The sequence below is a fragment of the Vigna unguiculata genome, chromosome 10 (genome assembly GCF_037176805.1).
Source record: "Vigna unguiculata cultivar grain cowpea cultivar isolate G323 ecotype 2 chromosome 10, ASM3717680v1, whole genome shotgun sequence".
Lineage (NCBI taxonomy): Eukaryota > Viridiplantae > Streptophyta > Magnoliopsida > Fabales > Fabaceae > Vigna > Vigna unguiculata.
This window is the reverse complement of record NC_140801.1, coordinates 31,103,530-31,118,907: the sequence shown is the minus strand read 5'-3', so window position 1 is coordinate 31,118,907 and position 15,378 is coordinate 31,103,530. Positions and strand designations below refer to the sequence as shown.

Below are 15,378 nucleotides of genomic sequence, written 5' to 3'. Positions count from 1 at the left end.
TGCATGGTGATTGGAGGACATGGATGAGGTGGAGGAGAGAGTAAAGCGAAAGCAAAAGCATAAAGCAAAAGTAAACATTGTACCTTTTGTCTCTTTTGCTCTTTATGCTCCTTTGCATGATTTGGAGACCACTTTTGTGCCTTCCTCCCCCTTTTGGCCGAGAATCAACATGGGAAGCAACATCATCATCTCATTTTGTGCCTAGCTTGGAGATGCTTCTAGAATTAGGGTTTTCATTGCTTTTCTAGTTAGCCCTTTCATCTTTTGTTTTTTGCTTAAAGACCCCTAAGACCATCTATTTAAGGGGAGCTCTTCCACTTGTAAAAGGGTTGAATACTTTGAATCTAAACACTCTTGTTTTCAACCTCATTTCCGTGAGCTATCCCTCCTCCCAAGGAGAGGAAAAACTCTTGCCTTATCTTGCTATGCAAGTGGCAGCACCATACACTCATCTAGAGCTTGGTTTGGCTTTGCCCTCTCTATGAGTGGCGTGATCCACTTCCATCTCCACTACTATCTTCTCTTCCATTTTATTTGTTCTTCTTCTTACAATGCATTTTCGTTTTTGGTCTTGCTCTTGTTGTTTTCATTTTTAAGCACCTTAAACAATCTTTTCTCCTATTGAACTCTTGGAAAGGAACCTTCACATCTAGATAACTTGCTATCTTAATGTCCAGTGGGGATTTCCTTGAGTTTTCCTTAAATAACTCTTCACCATATTCATAATTTAAAAAGGAAACAAGATAATCCTTCATCAACTAAACACTCTTTCTAGCCTTCAGACTCCCTCTTAGGCTTAGTTTTAGTGCTCTCACAACCTCCTCTCAGCTGCCACACGAACCCTTTCAATTTCCACTAAACTCTTCTTCTAAAAATTAATTTTCAGCCCTTAAAATAATTTATTGAAAATAAAATACGAAAATGGTTTAATGGTCATTCATGTGACATTAACTTGGAGGTTTTCCACCCATCAAGCTCCTATAATTGCTACGCCTATACTCCTCTATGGGCAACAATGTAAGACCCGTGAAATTTAATTAATTAATTAATAAATACAGGTAGTGAAAGCCTTTATGGCATTAAATGTTAAGTGATGTGGTGTAGAAAAGTACTAGCTCAAGTGGTCGAGAGTACTTAATTGTGTAAGAGGACTTGGGTTCAAGTCCTATGTTTGTCCATTATGTGTTATTTAATTTTTTTTTTATTATTATTATTGTATACTTGATCATCTTGAGTGATGATATAATCTTAGGATTACATAAATTATCATGAAACATGTATTGGTTGAATTGGTTATGCATTTACTTGGTAATTGGGAGGTTGTGAGTTCAAAACTTGGTAGAACCAAAGTAAACTTTCTTTTTGCTAATTTTAGTTTTGGGCATGAATATGAAGGGGCAAGGGAAACCCTAGCTGAAGGAGCAGCCAAGGGGAGCTGAAAAACAGTCCATTATGTATGATTCATTGAATGGCAATTACCTTTAACAATTAACCATTTTCGTTTTGGCCAAATTAACTCTAATTAAGTGCAATTAAAGAGGCAAATTAGGGGTGAGAGAAGGGGGAATTTAGGGCTGGAATTATTCTGCAGTTAGAGAAGAAAGTAAGAATGAAATTGGAAAGTGTGTAGTGAGATTGAGTGCAACAAGCGGCTGAATTGGGAGAAAGCTTGAGGCAAGTCATTGGTGATTAAAGGAACAACCAATTTCTCAAACTTTAAGCAACGAAAACCAGGTTAGGAGAGTTCTTTTTCGTGTGTGCATATGTTGAGATTAATTTCGTATTTGAACATGTATATATGATGCCTCTACTTGATCACAATCTGTTGTTTTCGGGTTTCTGGAATCGTTTATGTGTGTGATGTGAATCCTTGAACAGGGTGAAATTCATGGATGTTTATGTGTGTGTATGAATCTTGGGGATTGAATGGGAAACTTTCAATTCTCGTAACCTTGTTAGGGTTTGGAGAGATGGTATTAAATTGATTCTTGAGGTGTAATTAGGGGGAAAATTACTATTGTATGATTTTAATGTGAGTGGATGGAGAAAGGAAATATGAAAGCTAGTCTAAGTTCATGTAATATTGATTAAGTTGCGAATTTGCAACCTAGGGTCGCATTGTTCCTGAGAAGGAAAAATCGGGTTTGCTCGGATTGCTAGGTGCCGCATGGCGGTGAGAATGTGTCGTCAGGCGATGGACGGGACAATAGAGTCAAGTGTTGTATTAAATAGTTGTACGCAAGTTGGGGTCTGTGAAATTTAAGTATTGCATGACTTGGATTGTGAAATTATGAATAATAATAATTTGAAATGCTGTTATGCGAGTAATATTGGGGTCTGTTTAAGTATAATTATATGATAATCTGTGTATGAGTGGCTTGGGGGTCCATTAAGATCTATTTATTGTGCCAAAAAAAACCAGTAGCACTGCGCTACTAGTATGGCACCTGGCGATGCGAGGCAAGCCGCCAGGCGGTAGACATTTAAATCAATGGCAATGGCCACTGTTCCCACTTGGCGCCTGGTGGCGCAAATTGATGCGCCAGGTAGATTGCTTGAGTTTTGCCCGGCGACGCTTTTGCAACGCCAAGCGGATATGATTGCGGCTGAATTTTCATGTTTGTGATGTTGGGCTTGAAGGACTAAGTTCATAGGCGATCTAGGATGTGCTTGGTTGGTGACATGAGCGAGGAGTTCGTGTCGGGTGGATCGCATGTGGAACGTGAATGGTTTAGTTCACCAGAGGTACCCTTGTTAGGATGAGTGAGCGAGGGAGTTCATTTCATGCTCAACTTGGGAATGCTATGAGCTAGGGAGTTCATAGTAGGAAAGGCGGGTATGCGTGTCCGGGTCCGAGCGAGGAGTTTGAATGACGGACGAGGGAGTCTGTGGAGTAGGACTACGAGCGGGATAGGCTCGTAGGTTGGACCACGAGCGAGGAGGTTCGTGGAAGCACGGGAAAGTCCCATGATCAAGAATACATGCATAAGCTCATAAAGGTTATGAGTGTGAGAAAATGAGTATTTCATTTGTTTTAAAAGTTACATAATTACGAGATATTTGGGGGGGTGTATTTCATATTTATTTTCATCTATGTGCATAGCTCACCCTATCTGTTTATGTGTGGCGATGATTGGATAATGTGTTATCCGGGAGCAGATGATATTACAGGTGAGCCAGGAGATGCATAGTGGCAGAGAGCAGAAGCAGATTACATGGGGATTTAGAAAGTCTTTTTATTAAATTTTCATGTAATTTAAATATTAGTTTTTTCTGTTTTCGACTTTTGAATTGTAAAGACTACTTATGAATGCTTGACTTGACATTGCGATTTCTACATTTAAAAGTTTAAATTCCCACATTTTTGGGAATAAGTTTATAATAAATGAGGAATTTATTTCGATAAATTATTTATTGTATTTATATAAGTAATATCTTGCGAGGATGTTCCAAACACGACCATGCATACATGCAAAACAAATAAATAATTAAAACATCATACTAATGGCATACACAAGGTTTGTAAGGCCCGAGAAAATTAAATAATTAAATAAATAATTATTTAATAAATGCGAATAGCCTTTATGGCATTTAATGTTAGTTGTTGTCATGTGGAAAAGTACTAGCTCAAGTGGTTGAGAGTACTTTGATTATGTGAGAGGACTTGGGTTCAAGTCCTATGTATGCCAATTGTTTGTTATTTTAATTTATGCATTATTTTGTTAATATATTTGAATGCTAGCCGTGATAATATAATCCTAAAATTATAGGAATTATCACAAATGTGAATTGGTTATGCACTTGACTTGTTAATTGAGTGGTTGAGGGTTTAACCTTTATTGAGAACAACTTAATCACTTTATTTTTGCTAAAATACTTGTGGTCTGAATGTGAAAGGGTGGGAAAGCTCTAGAGACAATGGGCAGCCAAGGGAGTTGGGAAAAACAGCCTATAAAAGATAATAATAGACATTAAAAAAGGCCATTTTTCATTTTATTTCTTTTTACCATAATTAGGAGCCATATAAAAAGGGAGATTTAGGCACTTAGAAGGGTTTTAGAAGTTTGAAACCTAGAGTGAGAAGGGAGCACGAATCCTGAGTGAAAAAGGTGAGTTTGGAATTGAGAGCAAAGCTGCAATTTGTTTTGGGAGAGCAAAGGAAGGTTCTTAGGTGCCACAAAGCCAAAGTAGACAACCTTTAAAAGCAAGGATTTCCAGGTTAGACATACCTTTACATGATTGTTGAGAATTTCGATGTATTCTGTGATATGCAGTGATTATGGTATTGTGCTATGCAATTTTCGTGCCAATAATGCTGGGAATTGGGATGTTTGATCGCTTCAATGTATATTGATTAAACCCTTAGGAGATTGCATGAAAATTTTGGGGTTTGCTATGTTGTTTATGGTTCATGGTTCAATTCCGCATTTTTAGGGGTCACTTTGGGGTCCAAATCGTGCTCATATTGTTTGTATTATGTGATGAATTACTTAGCATAGGGGAGTGTGATTTTAGGTAAATTGGTTTGGTTTCTGCGTGTAGGACAGGGAGAAGGTCTGCTATTCTCGCTCAAGCTAACTAGGCTCGCCTAGGCGAGAATAGTAGGAACGAAATTCTGGGTTGTGTCTGCATATCTCGCTTAGGCGAGAGCAGCTCGCCTAGGCGAGGATTCGCGTAAGAGTGAGTTTGTGCTCGAGGGTCTCGCTCAGGCGAGGAGCCCATGATTTGAGCGACAGAGTACCTCGCTCAGGCGAGAGGTACTCGCCTAAGCGAGATGCATGTGAGTTTTGTTGTCTTGCAACCTAGGCGAGAGATGTTGTGTTGAGCGAAGAGAGGTCTCGCCCAAGCGAAATGAGCTCGCCTAAGCGAGACTTCGTACGTAACTTTGGTAGCACGCTCGCTCAGGCGAGGAAGCTTAGCTTGAGCGAGACAGGCTTGGTTGCTTAAGCTAAGGCTTCTAGCCCAAGTGAGTTTAGTGTCGTTTGTGTGTGTTGTTTGTACACATTGATGAAAACGTGGATCAGGAGATGCTGTGCCATGAGCGGGTAGGTTCATGGATGGTGGTTGACATGTAATGGTATGAACGAGGAGGTTCATACTCAATTACTCTCCTGTGGGGATACGAGCGAGGTAGGTTCGTATGTTCTGTGCTCACAGTTGAGAGATGTTGCGTACGGGGAGGTACGTGGCTGGTGGATCACATGTGTTGGACTACGGGCAGACAGGTCCGTAGAGTAGGACTACGAGCAGGGAGGTTCGTAGAGACAGGACCACGAGCGGGCAGGTTCGTGTGAGCATCATGAATCCTGAGTCCATGGCTAACTTTGTGGTTAAGTTGGAATGTGAAAAGCCTTGGGAGTATTAAGGGTGTAACCATGGTTTAGCTATAATAATATATTTGAGTGAATTTATATTATTTAATTGATATGCTTATTATATTCTTTTGAGCTCACCCTTTCTGTTTGTGCTTGGCGATGATCGTAATTCTTTACACGGAAGCAGTTGATAATACAGGTGATGCTGCTAACACCCGAGACGGAGAGAGGGGCTAGCTTGGGATTCGAGCTAGGATTTTATTTATGACTTTAGTTTACTGTATTGGATTTTGAAAATTTGTAATAAGACTATTACTATAGTTCTGATTAATCTTTGACGATTGGATTTTCTTGTTTTATTGAAATTTCCGCGTTGGAAATTAATAAAAGTTTTGACGATTGATATCCATTCCTTATTTTCTTGTTTTTAAATAAGTGATATCTAATAGGGATGTTACAAGGTTCAAACCCAAAACCTCCCAACACCACCCAACACGCTCAACCACTTGAGCTACCATTGCTCCTTGTCCTAACTTAACAAATCAATTCTTTTATATGGACTTCCAATTCACAATTATTGTTAATTAAATATTTATTCTTTATTTAATTTTCCTGGGTCTTACTCGATTCACTATCCATAATTCGAGAACAAATGTTTTCCAAAATTTTACACCTTTTGTGAAAAATGTTTTCTCTTTGTGTTAGTGCTTGTGGACTAGGTTGGTTGTTGAGAATCCTTCTAACCATTAATATGTCCCCATGACAAGGGTGAGCATCTTCAATTTTAGACTCATTGGATTCCTCACTTACATTCTCACTCTCACTTTCATCTTGGCTACTATATCTATTAAGACCCCTAAGAATCATGGTCTTTTTGGTTGGGGTATTGAAAGGCTATGTGACCTTTACCAAGATACTTAAAACATTTTATTTCATTGGTTCGAGAATGTGATGATGCATTCCCCTCCTTTTATTTTCCTTTACTTAGATTCCTAGGTGGCTCATCCTTCTTTCCTTCTTTCTTAAGATCTTTCTTCACATAAGAGTTAGTTTGAGCTTTATTTCTCTTTGAGAAATATTTTCTTAAATTTTGTTGTTCTACCTTAATGAACATTTGCACTAAATCATTTAAATCTTGGTAAGGTAGAAGTTCAACTCTATCTCTTATATCAAGGTTTAAGTCACTAAAGATTCTAGAAATTATAATGGCCTTTTCCTCAACTAGTGTTGCTCACATCATAAGTAAGTCCATTTTCTGCGTATACTCTTCTACGAAGATATTCCTTTGTTGGAGTCTCTACAGCTTGTTCATGACCTCCCTATTGTAGTATGAGGGAATGTATCTCCTCCCAAAGGGTGACTTGAGGTCATTCCAATATTCTAATAGAGGCCCATTACTCCTCAACCACTCTTGGGCTATAGAAGTCCACCAATACGTTGCATACCCTTGAAAGTTAAGGGTTGCTAGAGGAACTTTCCTTTCTTCATGATGAAGGCGTGACCACCTCCTTAGAAGCTCCCTCAAGAAGGATCACTAGAAGCATGTCTAGAGGGGAGTCTTCTATTCCATCACCTTTATCTTTGTTTTGCATTACTTTAGTTTGATTTCCCTAAGTTGGTTTCTAGTTGATTTATTTTGGTTGACTTGTTGACTTTGATCCAAAGTTGACCTTTGACCAAGATTAGATTAACTTAAACCAACATGCTAATCCTTGTTTGTCTTGTTTTGTAGGTAATTAAGAGAAAGTAGAGCATGGCTAGGTGGCACTTGGTGATTGGAGCACTTGGATGAAGTGGAAGAGAGAGGAAAGCAAAAAGCATAAAGCAAAAGCAAAAGTAGACATGTACCTTGTCTCCTTTTACCTTTGTGGTTTATGCCTTAGAAGGTCACTTGGTCTCCTTCCTCTTTTGGCTTAGAATCCTCATGGGAATGCCTCCACCAATCATCTCCCTTCACTTGGCCAAGACTCACTCTCACATTAGGTTTAGGGTTTGCTAGTTCATCCTTTTTCATGTTTTTGTATTTGCTAAAGGACCCCTATGAACTCCTATTTAAAGGGTGCTCCTTGTCTTGTAAAAGGGTTGATCATTTTGTTTCTAAACTATTGTGTTTCAACCTTTAAATTTTCGTGAGCTCTCCTTCCTAGAAGTGAACTCACCTTTGCCTTATCTTGCTTGCAAGTGGCGGCACCATCACTCATCTCTAGGGCTTGGTTGGCTTAGATCCCCCCCTATGAGTGGCGTGCTTCTTCCATGCTTCATCTTCTATGCTTTCCATTTTTAATGTTCTTCTTTCATTTTGGTTCTTTAAGTGTTGTTAATGTTGTGTGAGTTTAAGCTTGAATCCAACTCTCTTCTTCCTTTCATGAGCTTGAGAAATGAACCTTCACATCTAGATAGCATGCTATCTTAATGTCCAGTGGGAATTTTCAAAAAGCTTTCTTAAACAACTTCACCATATTCATAACTCTAAAAGGAAACAAGATAATCCTTCATCATTTGGTATCTAGAGCTTTGGTTGTCCTTGAATATGGTGTTTTCATGTTCTAACCTTGTCTTGTGTAGCTATCTTTGAATGGTCCACAAAAAAACAGTGCTGGCAGCAACGTGTGCGTTTTTGAAAAAATTACTGCAGCTAGCTCAGTGGTCCAAAAGTAACGTTCTTTATATCAAAAGAAAGCTCTATGAGTCTAGTTTCCAACAAAAAAAGAATTAACGCATTTGGAGTTCTGTGGAGAGAGTTATGATCAAATGAGTGAACAAAGGTCAGAGCTGCCGAGAATACGAAAAACAACGTTTTCAGGTTATGTTGTGGCAATTTTGGCTTCGGTTTTGTGACTCTTTTGCTCCTAAATGTGGTTGGATAACATGTCTTTGGATGCTTGAGTCTCTTGTCATATGCTTCTTTGAGTTTTCTTGTTTTTGTTTCTAAGTTTTTGAACTAGTGCTTGAGATCTATGCCTTGTGTTGTTGTATGCTCCTTGAAATTGATTTTGACCTAATTTTAAGGAACTAAGTGTTCAAGACACCCTAAAACATCCTTCTCATCATTTTAAGTACCTAGTTTTGAAAATAAAAAGTGTTTTCAAGACCAAAAACAGTTTGGCTGAGAGCTTTTACAATGCTTGGTGAATCCATTTGGCCATTTTTACTAGGTGTTATGCTACCAAATTTTATACTTGGATTTTGGGTGATATTGGCAAATTAGTTCCATGTTTTAACTTGGTTATGATCTTTCTTGGTGTATGCATAATTTGAGGTATAATCTTGGCTTGTTCAAATGCTTTCCATAGAGTCTTTGAAAGTGCTTTTCATTGCTTTAGTCTTGTTCAAGTTTTGTCTTTAAAAACAAGTTTCCTTAGAAGTTAAACTTTCTTGTTTTTTGAGCTTTGCTTGCTTGTCTTTAGGTAATCTTTGTTTTGTCTTAGTAGTTTTCTTTTCCTTGTCTTCCTAGAGTGTTGTGGCCGAGCCACTTGTTTGAGCTTTGAAAAGGTTTTCATCTCTTTAAAGGTGTTTTCACTTGTTTGGAAGGTTTTTGAGTGCTAGCCTTGCTTGTGTGCTTTGGGAGTGTGATCAAAAACACTTGGGTGCTTGAGAAGACCACACTTGGTCTCGGGTTTGGAATTGTTTGTTAGCTAACCTCTTCCTTGTCTCGGTTTTTGGTGAGTTTTTGGTGTAGGAACATAAATATGGATCCAATCTTGGAGGTAGAAGAAGAGGAGGAGTTGGCCTCACCTTATTCCCCTCCCATGGTGACTCCTATGGCCCAAGAAAGTGGACAAATAACCCTTGCCAACATCTTACGTGAGATGGAAGTGAGTAGGAGAGAAACTTTTGACCAATTAAGGGCGGATAGGAGGCAAAGTGAGATCTTCCTACAAGAGCACATCCAAAGACTTGAGCTTAGGGAAGATGAGAGGAGAAGGAGGAGGTCCTCTTCCGAGGACTCTAGCCATGGTGGAAGAAGAAGAAGACACGGCTATGATGGTGGTGGAAGGCGCAATCAACTCCCACAAAGACAACCTCCACCAATCAAGATTCCAAAGTTCAAGGGGGAGAATGATCCAAACCTCTACATAGAGTGGGAGCAAAAAGTGGACCAAATCTTCAATATTCATTTAGTTAGTAATCAAGAACAAGTAGATTTAGTAGTTTTAGAATTTGAAGATTATGCCATGACATGGTGGCATCAATTGTGTATGGACAATATTAACCAAGAGCCACCCGCGGCCTCTTGGATGGACATTAAAACTTTGATGCGCGCTAGATTTGTTCCTTCCTACTATAGGAGGGAGACTCTTTTGAAGCTCCAAAGGCTTCAACAAGGGTCTATGTGTGTGAATGAATATTTTAAAATGATGGAGTCATTGCTTCTCAAAGTAGGACTCCAATTTGAAAGTGAAGAAGAAAAGGTAGCTAGATTTGTGAGTGGTCTTAGAAGAGAAGTTCAAGATGTAGTTGAGTTGTATGAGTATTCAACTCTTGACAAAATTTTACACTTGGCCTTAAAAGTTGAAAGTCAATTGAAAAAGAAACAAAAGGCCAAGAGGAATACTTCATACAATGAATACTACTCTAGAACTTGGAAAGGAAAAGAAAGAAAGGATGAGAAACCTCCTTCCAAAGACCACCCACCTAGGACCAATTCGTCTAGAACCTCCCATGAAAATGCAAACTCTTCTCAAAGTTCAAGAACTAGTTCCATCAAATGTTTTAAGTGTTTGGGCTATGGTCACATTGCCTCAAATTGCCCAACAAAAAGGAACATGATCTTGAAACCTAAAGGAGAGGTTGAAAGTGAACATTCTTCTCCCCCCTCCCCTAAAAGTTCTTCCTCCCACACTTCTTCCCAATCTTCAAGTGAGGATGAAATCAAACCTAATGAAGGAGGTTTGTTGGTGGTTAGGCGCATGCTAGGCCAAGTGCCTAAAGAATTTGAAAACCAAAGAGAAAATATTTTTCACTCAAGGTGCCAAATCAACAACAAAACTTGTTCCCTCATAATTGATAGTGGAAGTTGTGTTAATGTGGCTAGCACAAGGGTTGTGGACAAGCTTGGCTTGAAAACCATCCCTCATGCCAAGCCCTATAAGCTTTCTTGGCTTAGTGAGGAAGGTGAAATTAAAGTGGACAAACAAGTCCTTATTAACTTCTCCATTGGAAACTACAAGGATGAGGTATTATGTGACTTAGTGCCCATGGAAGCAACTCACATTTTATTAGGAAGGCCATGGCAATTTGATAGAAAAGCTTTTCATGATGGCCATGCTAACAAGTTTACCTTTAGCTTCCAAGGCAAAAAGATCACATTACTACCTCTTTCACCAAGAGAAGTCAATGAGGACCAATTGCAAATGATAAAGAAAAGAAGAGAAGAGAAGGCGCAAAAGAAGGCGCAAGGGCATGGCAATGAGTCCAAGAAGAGCATGATCACCCTCAAAGGGGTGAAGAAGGTAATGCTTGCCCAAAAACCCATCATCCTAGCTTATCCTAGTGAATCTTCCCCCTCCTTCCAAAACCCTCACTCTAGATGTCCCTTAGACTTGTCATTAGTCTTAGATGAGTTCAAAGATGTTTTTCAAAAACCTCCAAAGGGTCTCCCACCCCTAAGAGGTATAGAACACCAAATTGATTTCATACAAGGCTCATCTTTGCCTAATAGGCCAGCCTATAGGACTAGTCCCGAGGAGGCTAAGGAAATTCAAAAACAAGTGAATGAGTTGTTAGAAAAAGGGTGGGTGCAACATAGCATGAGTCCTTGTGCAATGTCTGTGATTCTTGTCCCCAAAAAGGATGGAACATGGAGAATGTGCATAGATTGTAGGGCTATCAACAACATAACCATCAAGTATAGGCATCTTATTCCTAGATTAGATGATTTGATTGATGAGTTGCATGGTGCAATCATATTTTCCAAAATAGACTTGAAGAGTGGGTACAATCAAATTATAATCAAAAAAGGTGATGAATGGAAAACCTCTTTCAAGACTAAGTTTGGATTATATGAGTGGTTAGTCATGCCTTTTGGCTTGACCAATGCACCTAGTACATTCATGAGACTCATGCACCATGTTCTTAGAGAGTTCTTAGGTAAGTTTGTTGTGGTGTACTTTGATGACATTCTCATTTATAGTATGTCTCAAGATGACCACTTGCATCATTTAAGGAGTGTGTTAGAGACCTTAAGGAAAGCATCTTTGTATGCTAACATGGAGAAATGTATGTTTGGGATGGATCATGTGATCTTCCTAGGTTTCAAAATAAATCAACATGGGGTCCATGTGGACCAAGAAAAAGTGATGGCCATCAAGGGTTGGCCTCCCCCAAAGAATGGTTTAAGAATTCGTGGTCGAATTCTCTCCAAGAAGGGGAGGATGATGAAGGCGTGACCACCTCCTTAGAAGCTCCCTCAAGAAGGATCACTAGAAGCATGTCTAGAGGGGAGTCTTCTATTCCATCACCTTTATCTTTGTTTTGCATTACTTTAGTTTGATTTCCCTAAGTTGGTTTCTAGTTGATTTATTTTGGTTGACTTGTTGACTTTGATCCAAAGTTGACCTTTGACCAAGATTAGATTAACTTAAACCAACATGCTAATCCTTTTTTGTCTTGTTTTGTAGGTAATTAAGAGAAAGTAGAGCATGGCTAGGTGGCACTTGGTGATTGGAGCACTTGGATGAAGTGGAAGAGAGAGGAAAGCAAAAAGCATAAAGCAAAAGCAAAAGTAGACATGTACCTTGTCTCCTTTTACCTTTGTGGTTTATGCCTTAGAAGGTCACTTGGTCTCCTTCCTCTTTTGGCTTAGAATCCTCATGGGAATGCCTCCACCAATCATCTCCCTTCACTTGGCCAAGACTCACTCTCACATTAGGTTTAGGGTTTGCTAGTTCATCCTTTTTCATGTTTTTGTATTTGCTAAAGGACCCCTATGAACTCCTATTTAAAGGGTGCTCCTTGTCTTGTAAAAGGGTTGATCATTTTGTTTCTAAACTATTGTGTTTCAACCTTTAAATTTTCGTGAGCTCTCCTTCCTAGAAGTGAACTCACCTTTGCCTTATCTTGCTTGCAAGTGGCGGCACCATCACTCATCTCTAGGGCTTGGTTGGCTTAGATCCCCCCCTATGAGTGGCGTGCTTCTTCCATGCTTCATCTTCTATGCTTTCCATTTTTAATGTTCTTCTTTCATTTTGGTTCTTTAAGTGTTGTTAATGTTGTGTGAGTTTAAGCTTGAATCCAACTCTCTTCTTCCTTTCATGAGCTTGAGAAATGAACCTTCACATCTAGATAGCATGCTATCTTAATGTCCAGTGGGAATTTTCAAAAAGCTTTCTTAAACAACTTCACCATATTCATAAATCTAAAAGGAAACAAGATAATCCTTCATCATTTCACCAACTTGTGGCCAGCAAAGAGTTGCTCAACCTTCATCTCCCAATCCAAATAAAGTTCAATATCATCCTTTCCTTGAAAGTAAGGCAAGTTAACTCTAACTTCTTTAGGACTATGATCTCTTTTCTGTCTCCTAATATGGGAAGGTTGTTGATAATAGTCTCCTAATCTTAGCCATCCCTCTTCCTCATAGATTGAAGCATCACTTCTAAACCCTTTGCTAGAATTACTTATACTTTTGAGCTTATTTTGGACTTTTTCTTCTCTTTTCTTCAAAGCCTTTATTTGTTATCTCTAAGAGAGCAATTTGACTATCTCTTTCAAGTTGTTCTTTCACTTTGTAAATTGTCGCTTGTTATCTCTATAGTTCAATTGATTTGAGTTGTTGGGAAACATGTTTTAAACTATGAGTTAAATCCTCATAATCAGTTGTACTATGTAGGGAGGGTTGCCTAGACATGATTACTATTTTTTGATTTTTGATTTATAAAAACTAAGTTCTAACTAAGAAATTCTAAAGAAGAAGTAGATAGCAAACTTCTTGAATTCTCTTCCAGGAAAAAGAGAGGTGGGTCACTTGGATTGCTTATATACCAAATTTTTCCTAGCCAAAGGAATTTAAAGAATTTTGCCTAAAAAATTCTAAAGTAGAATTATACACACATTAATACAAGCGCTTTACTAATTATTTTAAGGATCTGATTAAGAAATGAGAGAGCACCTAAGGCTTCCCTAAGACACTTAATTAGTCCAAGATATATAAGAAAAGGCTTGAACGAATACAAATAAAAGAAAATACAATCAAATGTTACGCAAACTAAAGTGTCTTCAAGTGTTTCACTGCACTCTTTTCTTTTACTTAGTCAAGTGTTTGTTGGCTTTCCCTTTGTGAAATTCACTTGTAGCTTGTAGTCCACTTTGACATCCACCTCCTAAGATGTAGCTTGAGTACTCAGTTACCTCCAAAGAGAGCTTTCCACCACAATGTAACACCAAAAACCAAAAGAAGGTAAGAAAGAAAAAGCAAGAAAAGCTTAAGTGAAAAAAATTGCTCAAATTAAGAGTGAATAACGCGAAACATGCTCAAATATTAACAAACAAAAGACAATATAGAAATAAGGTAAGCACACAGAAAAAATTACCTAAAGAAATGTGCTAGAATGGATGAAAATAACCTAAAAAAATTACTAGAAGAGAATTTGAGTACTTCTTTGCTTCACAAGCATATAGTCTCAAAACAACAACATAATGATGCAAAAATAGTGGTGAAAACTACACCAAAGAGATTACAAATTGCAAGCACCAAAACATGTCAAATTGCAAAAGTGAGTAATGATTCTAGTGCACAATTTTGCCACTTTCTTTTACTCTTTTTGGTTACTTCTTTTTATGAGGAAGGCTTGACCTCTACCAAGGATGATGGCCCATGGGATATGTTTCAGAGAAAGGGAGTTCCTTAATCCCTTTCATTGCTTATTTTAGTTATGTTTGAAATTCCCTAAGTTGACTTAGTTGACTCAACCTTAGTTGACTTGTTGACCTTTGACTAGGTTTGACTTGTTGACTAGAGTTGACTTGACTTAAGCCAACATGCCAGTCCTCGTTTATGTGTTTTGTAGGTTTAATTAAGGTTAATTATGGTGGATGAGGTGGCACAACCCTAGTGGAGGACTAGAGATGATGTGGAGCATAGTTGAACGAGAGAGAAAAGACAAAAGTATAAAGTGAAAAGCATAAAGCAAATGTACCTTTGGTCTCCTTTGTTTTTAGCACACTTTAACCACTTGTTGGAGACATATGAGACAACTCTTTAGTCTCCTTTAGGGCTTGAACAAAATTAGCTTTGGACATACCATAGTTAGCTCATTTTGTCTCTCATTTTTTTAAACCTTATTTGACCTAGTTTCTAGAAGCTAGGGTTAGGATTTTGTAGAGACATCCTTATGTATCTTTTGTTTGTTTAGAGGCTCCTAAACTCTTCTATATAACAGGTGCTCCTAGACTTTGTATCATCCATTTCCCATGAGAGTTTTCTCCTCCAAAGAGTGGAGGCTTCACCTTTGCCTTATCTTGCCTAACAAGTGGTAGCATGCTTCTCATTTGCCTTATCTTGCCTAGGAAGTGTGAAAATCATATTTGAACATAATTTGAAACTTCTTATCCCGATTGTTTGGAAACATAGGAGTAGAGTAGCATACTACTGTGCACATGCATCTATATTAATATTGTACTTGTGGATCACAAAGTTGCATATGGAGTACCTTTGATATGTTTTGCCTATAGAGTGCATATGATTGTGATCATTGAATACAAATTGATTATCCTATTTTTTGTTGTTGCTATGATGCCAAACTTTTGTATCTATTTGCACATATATGTACAAGTATTGTATCTTTTGTAAAAGGGTTAACGCACTACACAGATGCTTTAATTTAATTATTTATTGGTTGCTGATAAAAAAAATGTAAGCATACATTTCAAATAAAGGATAAAACTGGAAAATAAAAGTAACATTTAATAAATTTTATTGATTTATGATTATAAATTACCTTAGAAAACTTTAAAAGGACACATCACGTATGCGTGGATATTATTTATGTATTATCTCCAACATCGAGTCTAAGAGCTAATGCACCATGTAAGAGAGAACTCCAAAAAAATAAATAAATCCTTG

General features: G+C 38.1%; 1 protein-coding gene across 1 annotated transcript; it reads left to right on the top strand.

Annotated features, from left to right (window-relative positions):
• The first annotated feature begins 10,081 nt into the window (after positions 1-10,081).
• Positions 10,082-14,164, top strand: LOC146882375 (uncharacterized). The gene is made up of 2 exons (XM_085667378.1): positions 10,082-11,534; positions 14,103-14,164. The coding sequence occupies exons 1-2, from the start codon at positions 10,082-10,084 to the stop codon at positions 14,162-14,164; spliced, it is 1,515 nt and encodes a 504-aa protein (XP_085523504.1).
• The last annotated feature ends 1,214 nt before the right edge of the window (positions 14,165-15,378 follow it).

What these genes read in the sequence shown, in the direction of transcription:
- LOC146882375 (XM_085667378.1), top strand. Translation starts at nt 10,082, where the DNA reads ATGATCTTGAAACCTAAAGGAGAGGTTGAAAGTGAACATTCTTCTCCC. An exon ending in GTATGCTAACATGGAGAAAT is followed by an intron (nt 11,535 to 14,102) that starts GTATGTTTGGGA and finishes TTTATGAGGAAG; the next exon opens with GCTTGACCTCTACCAAGGAT.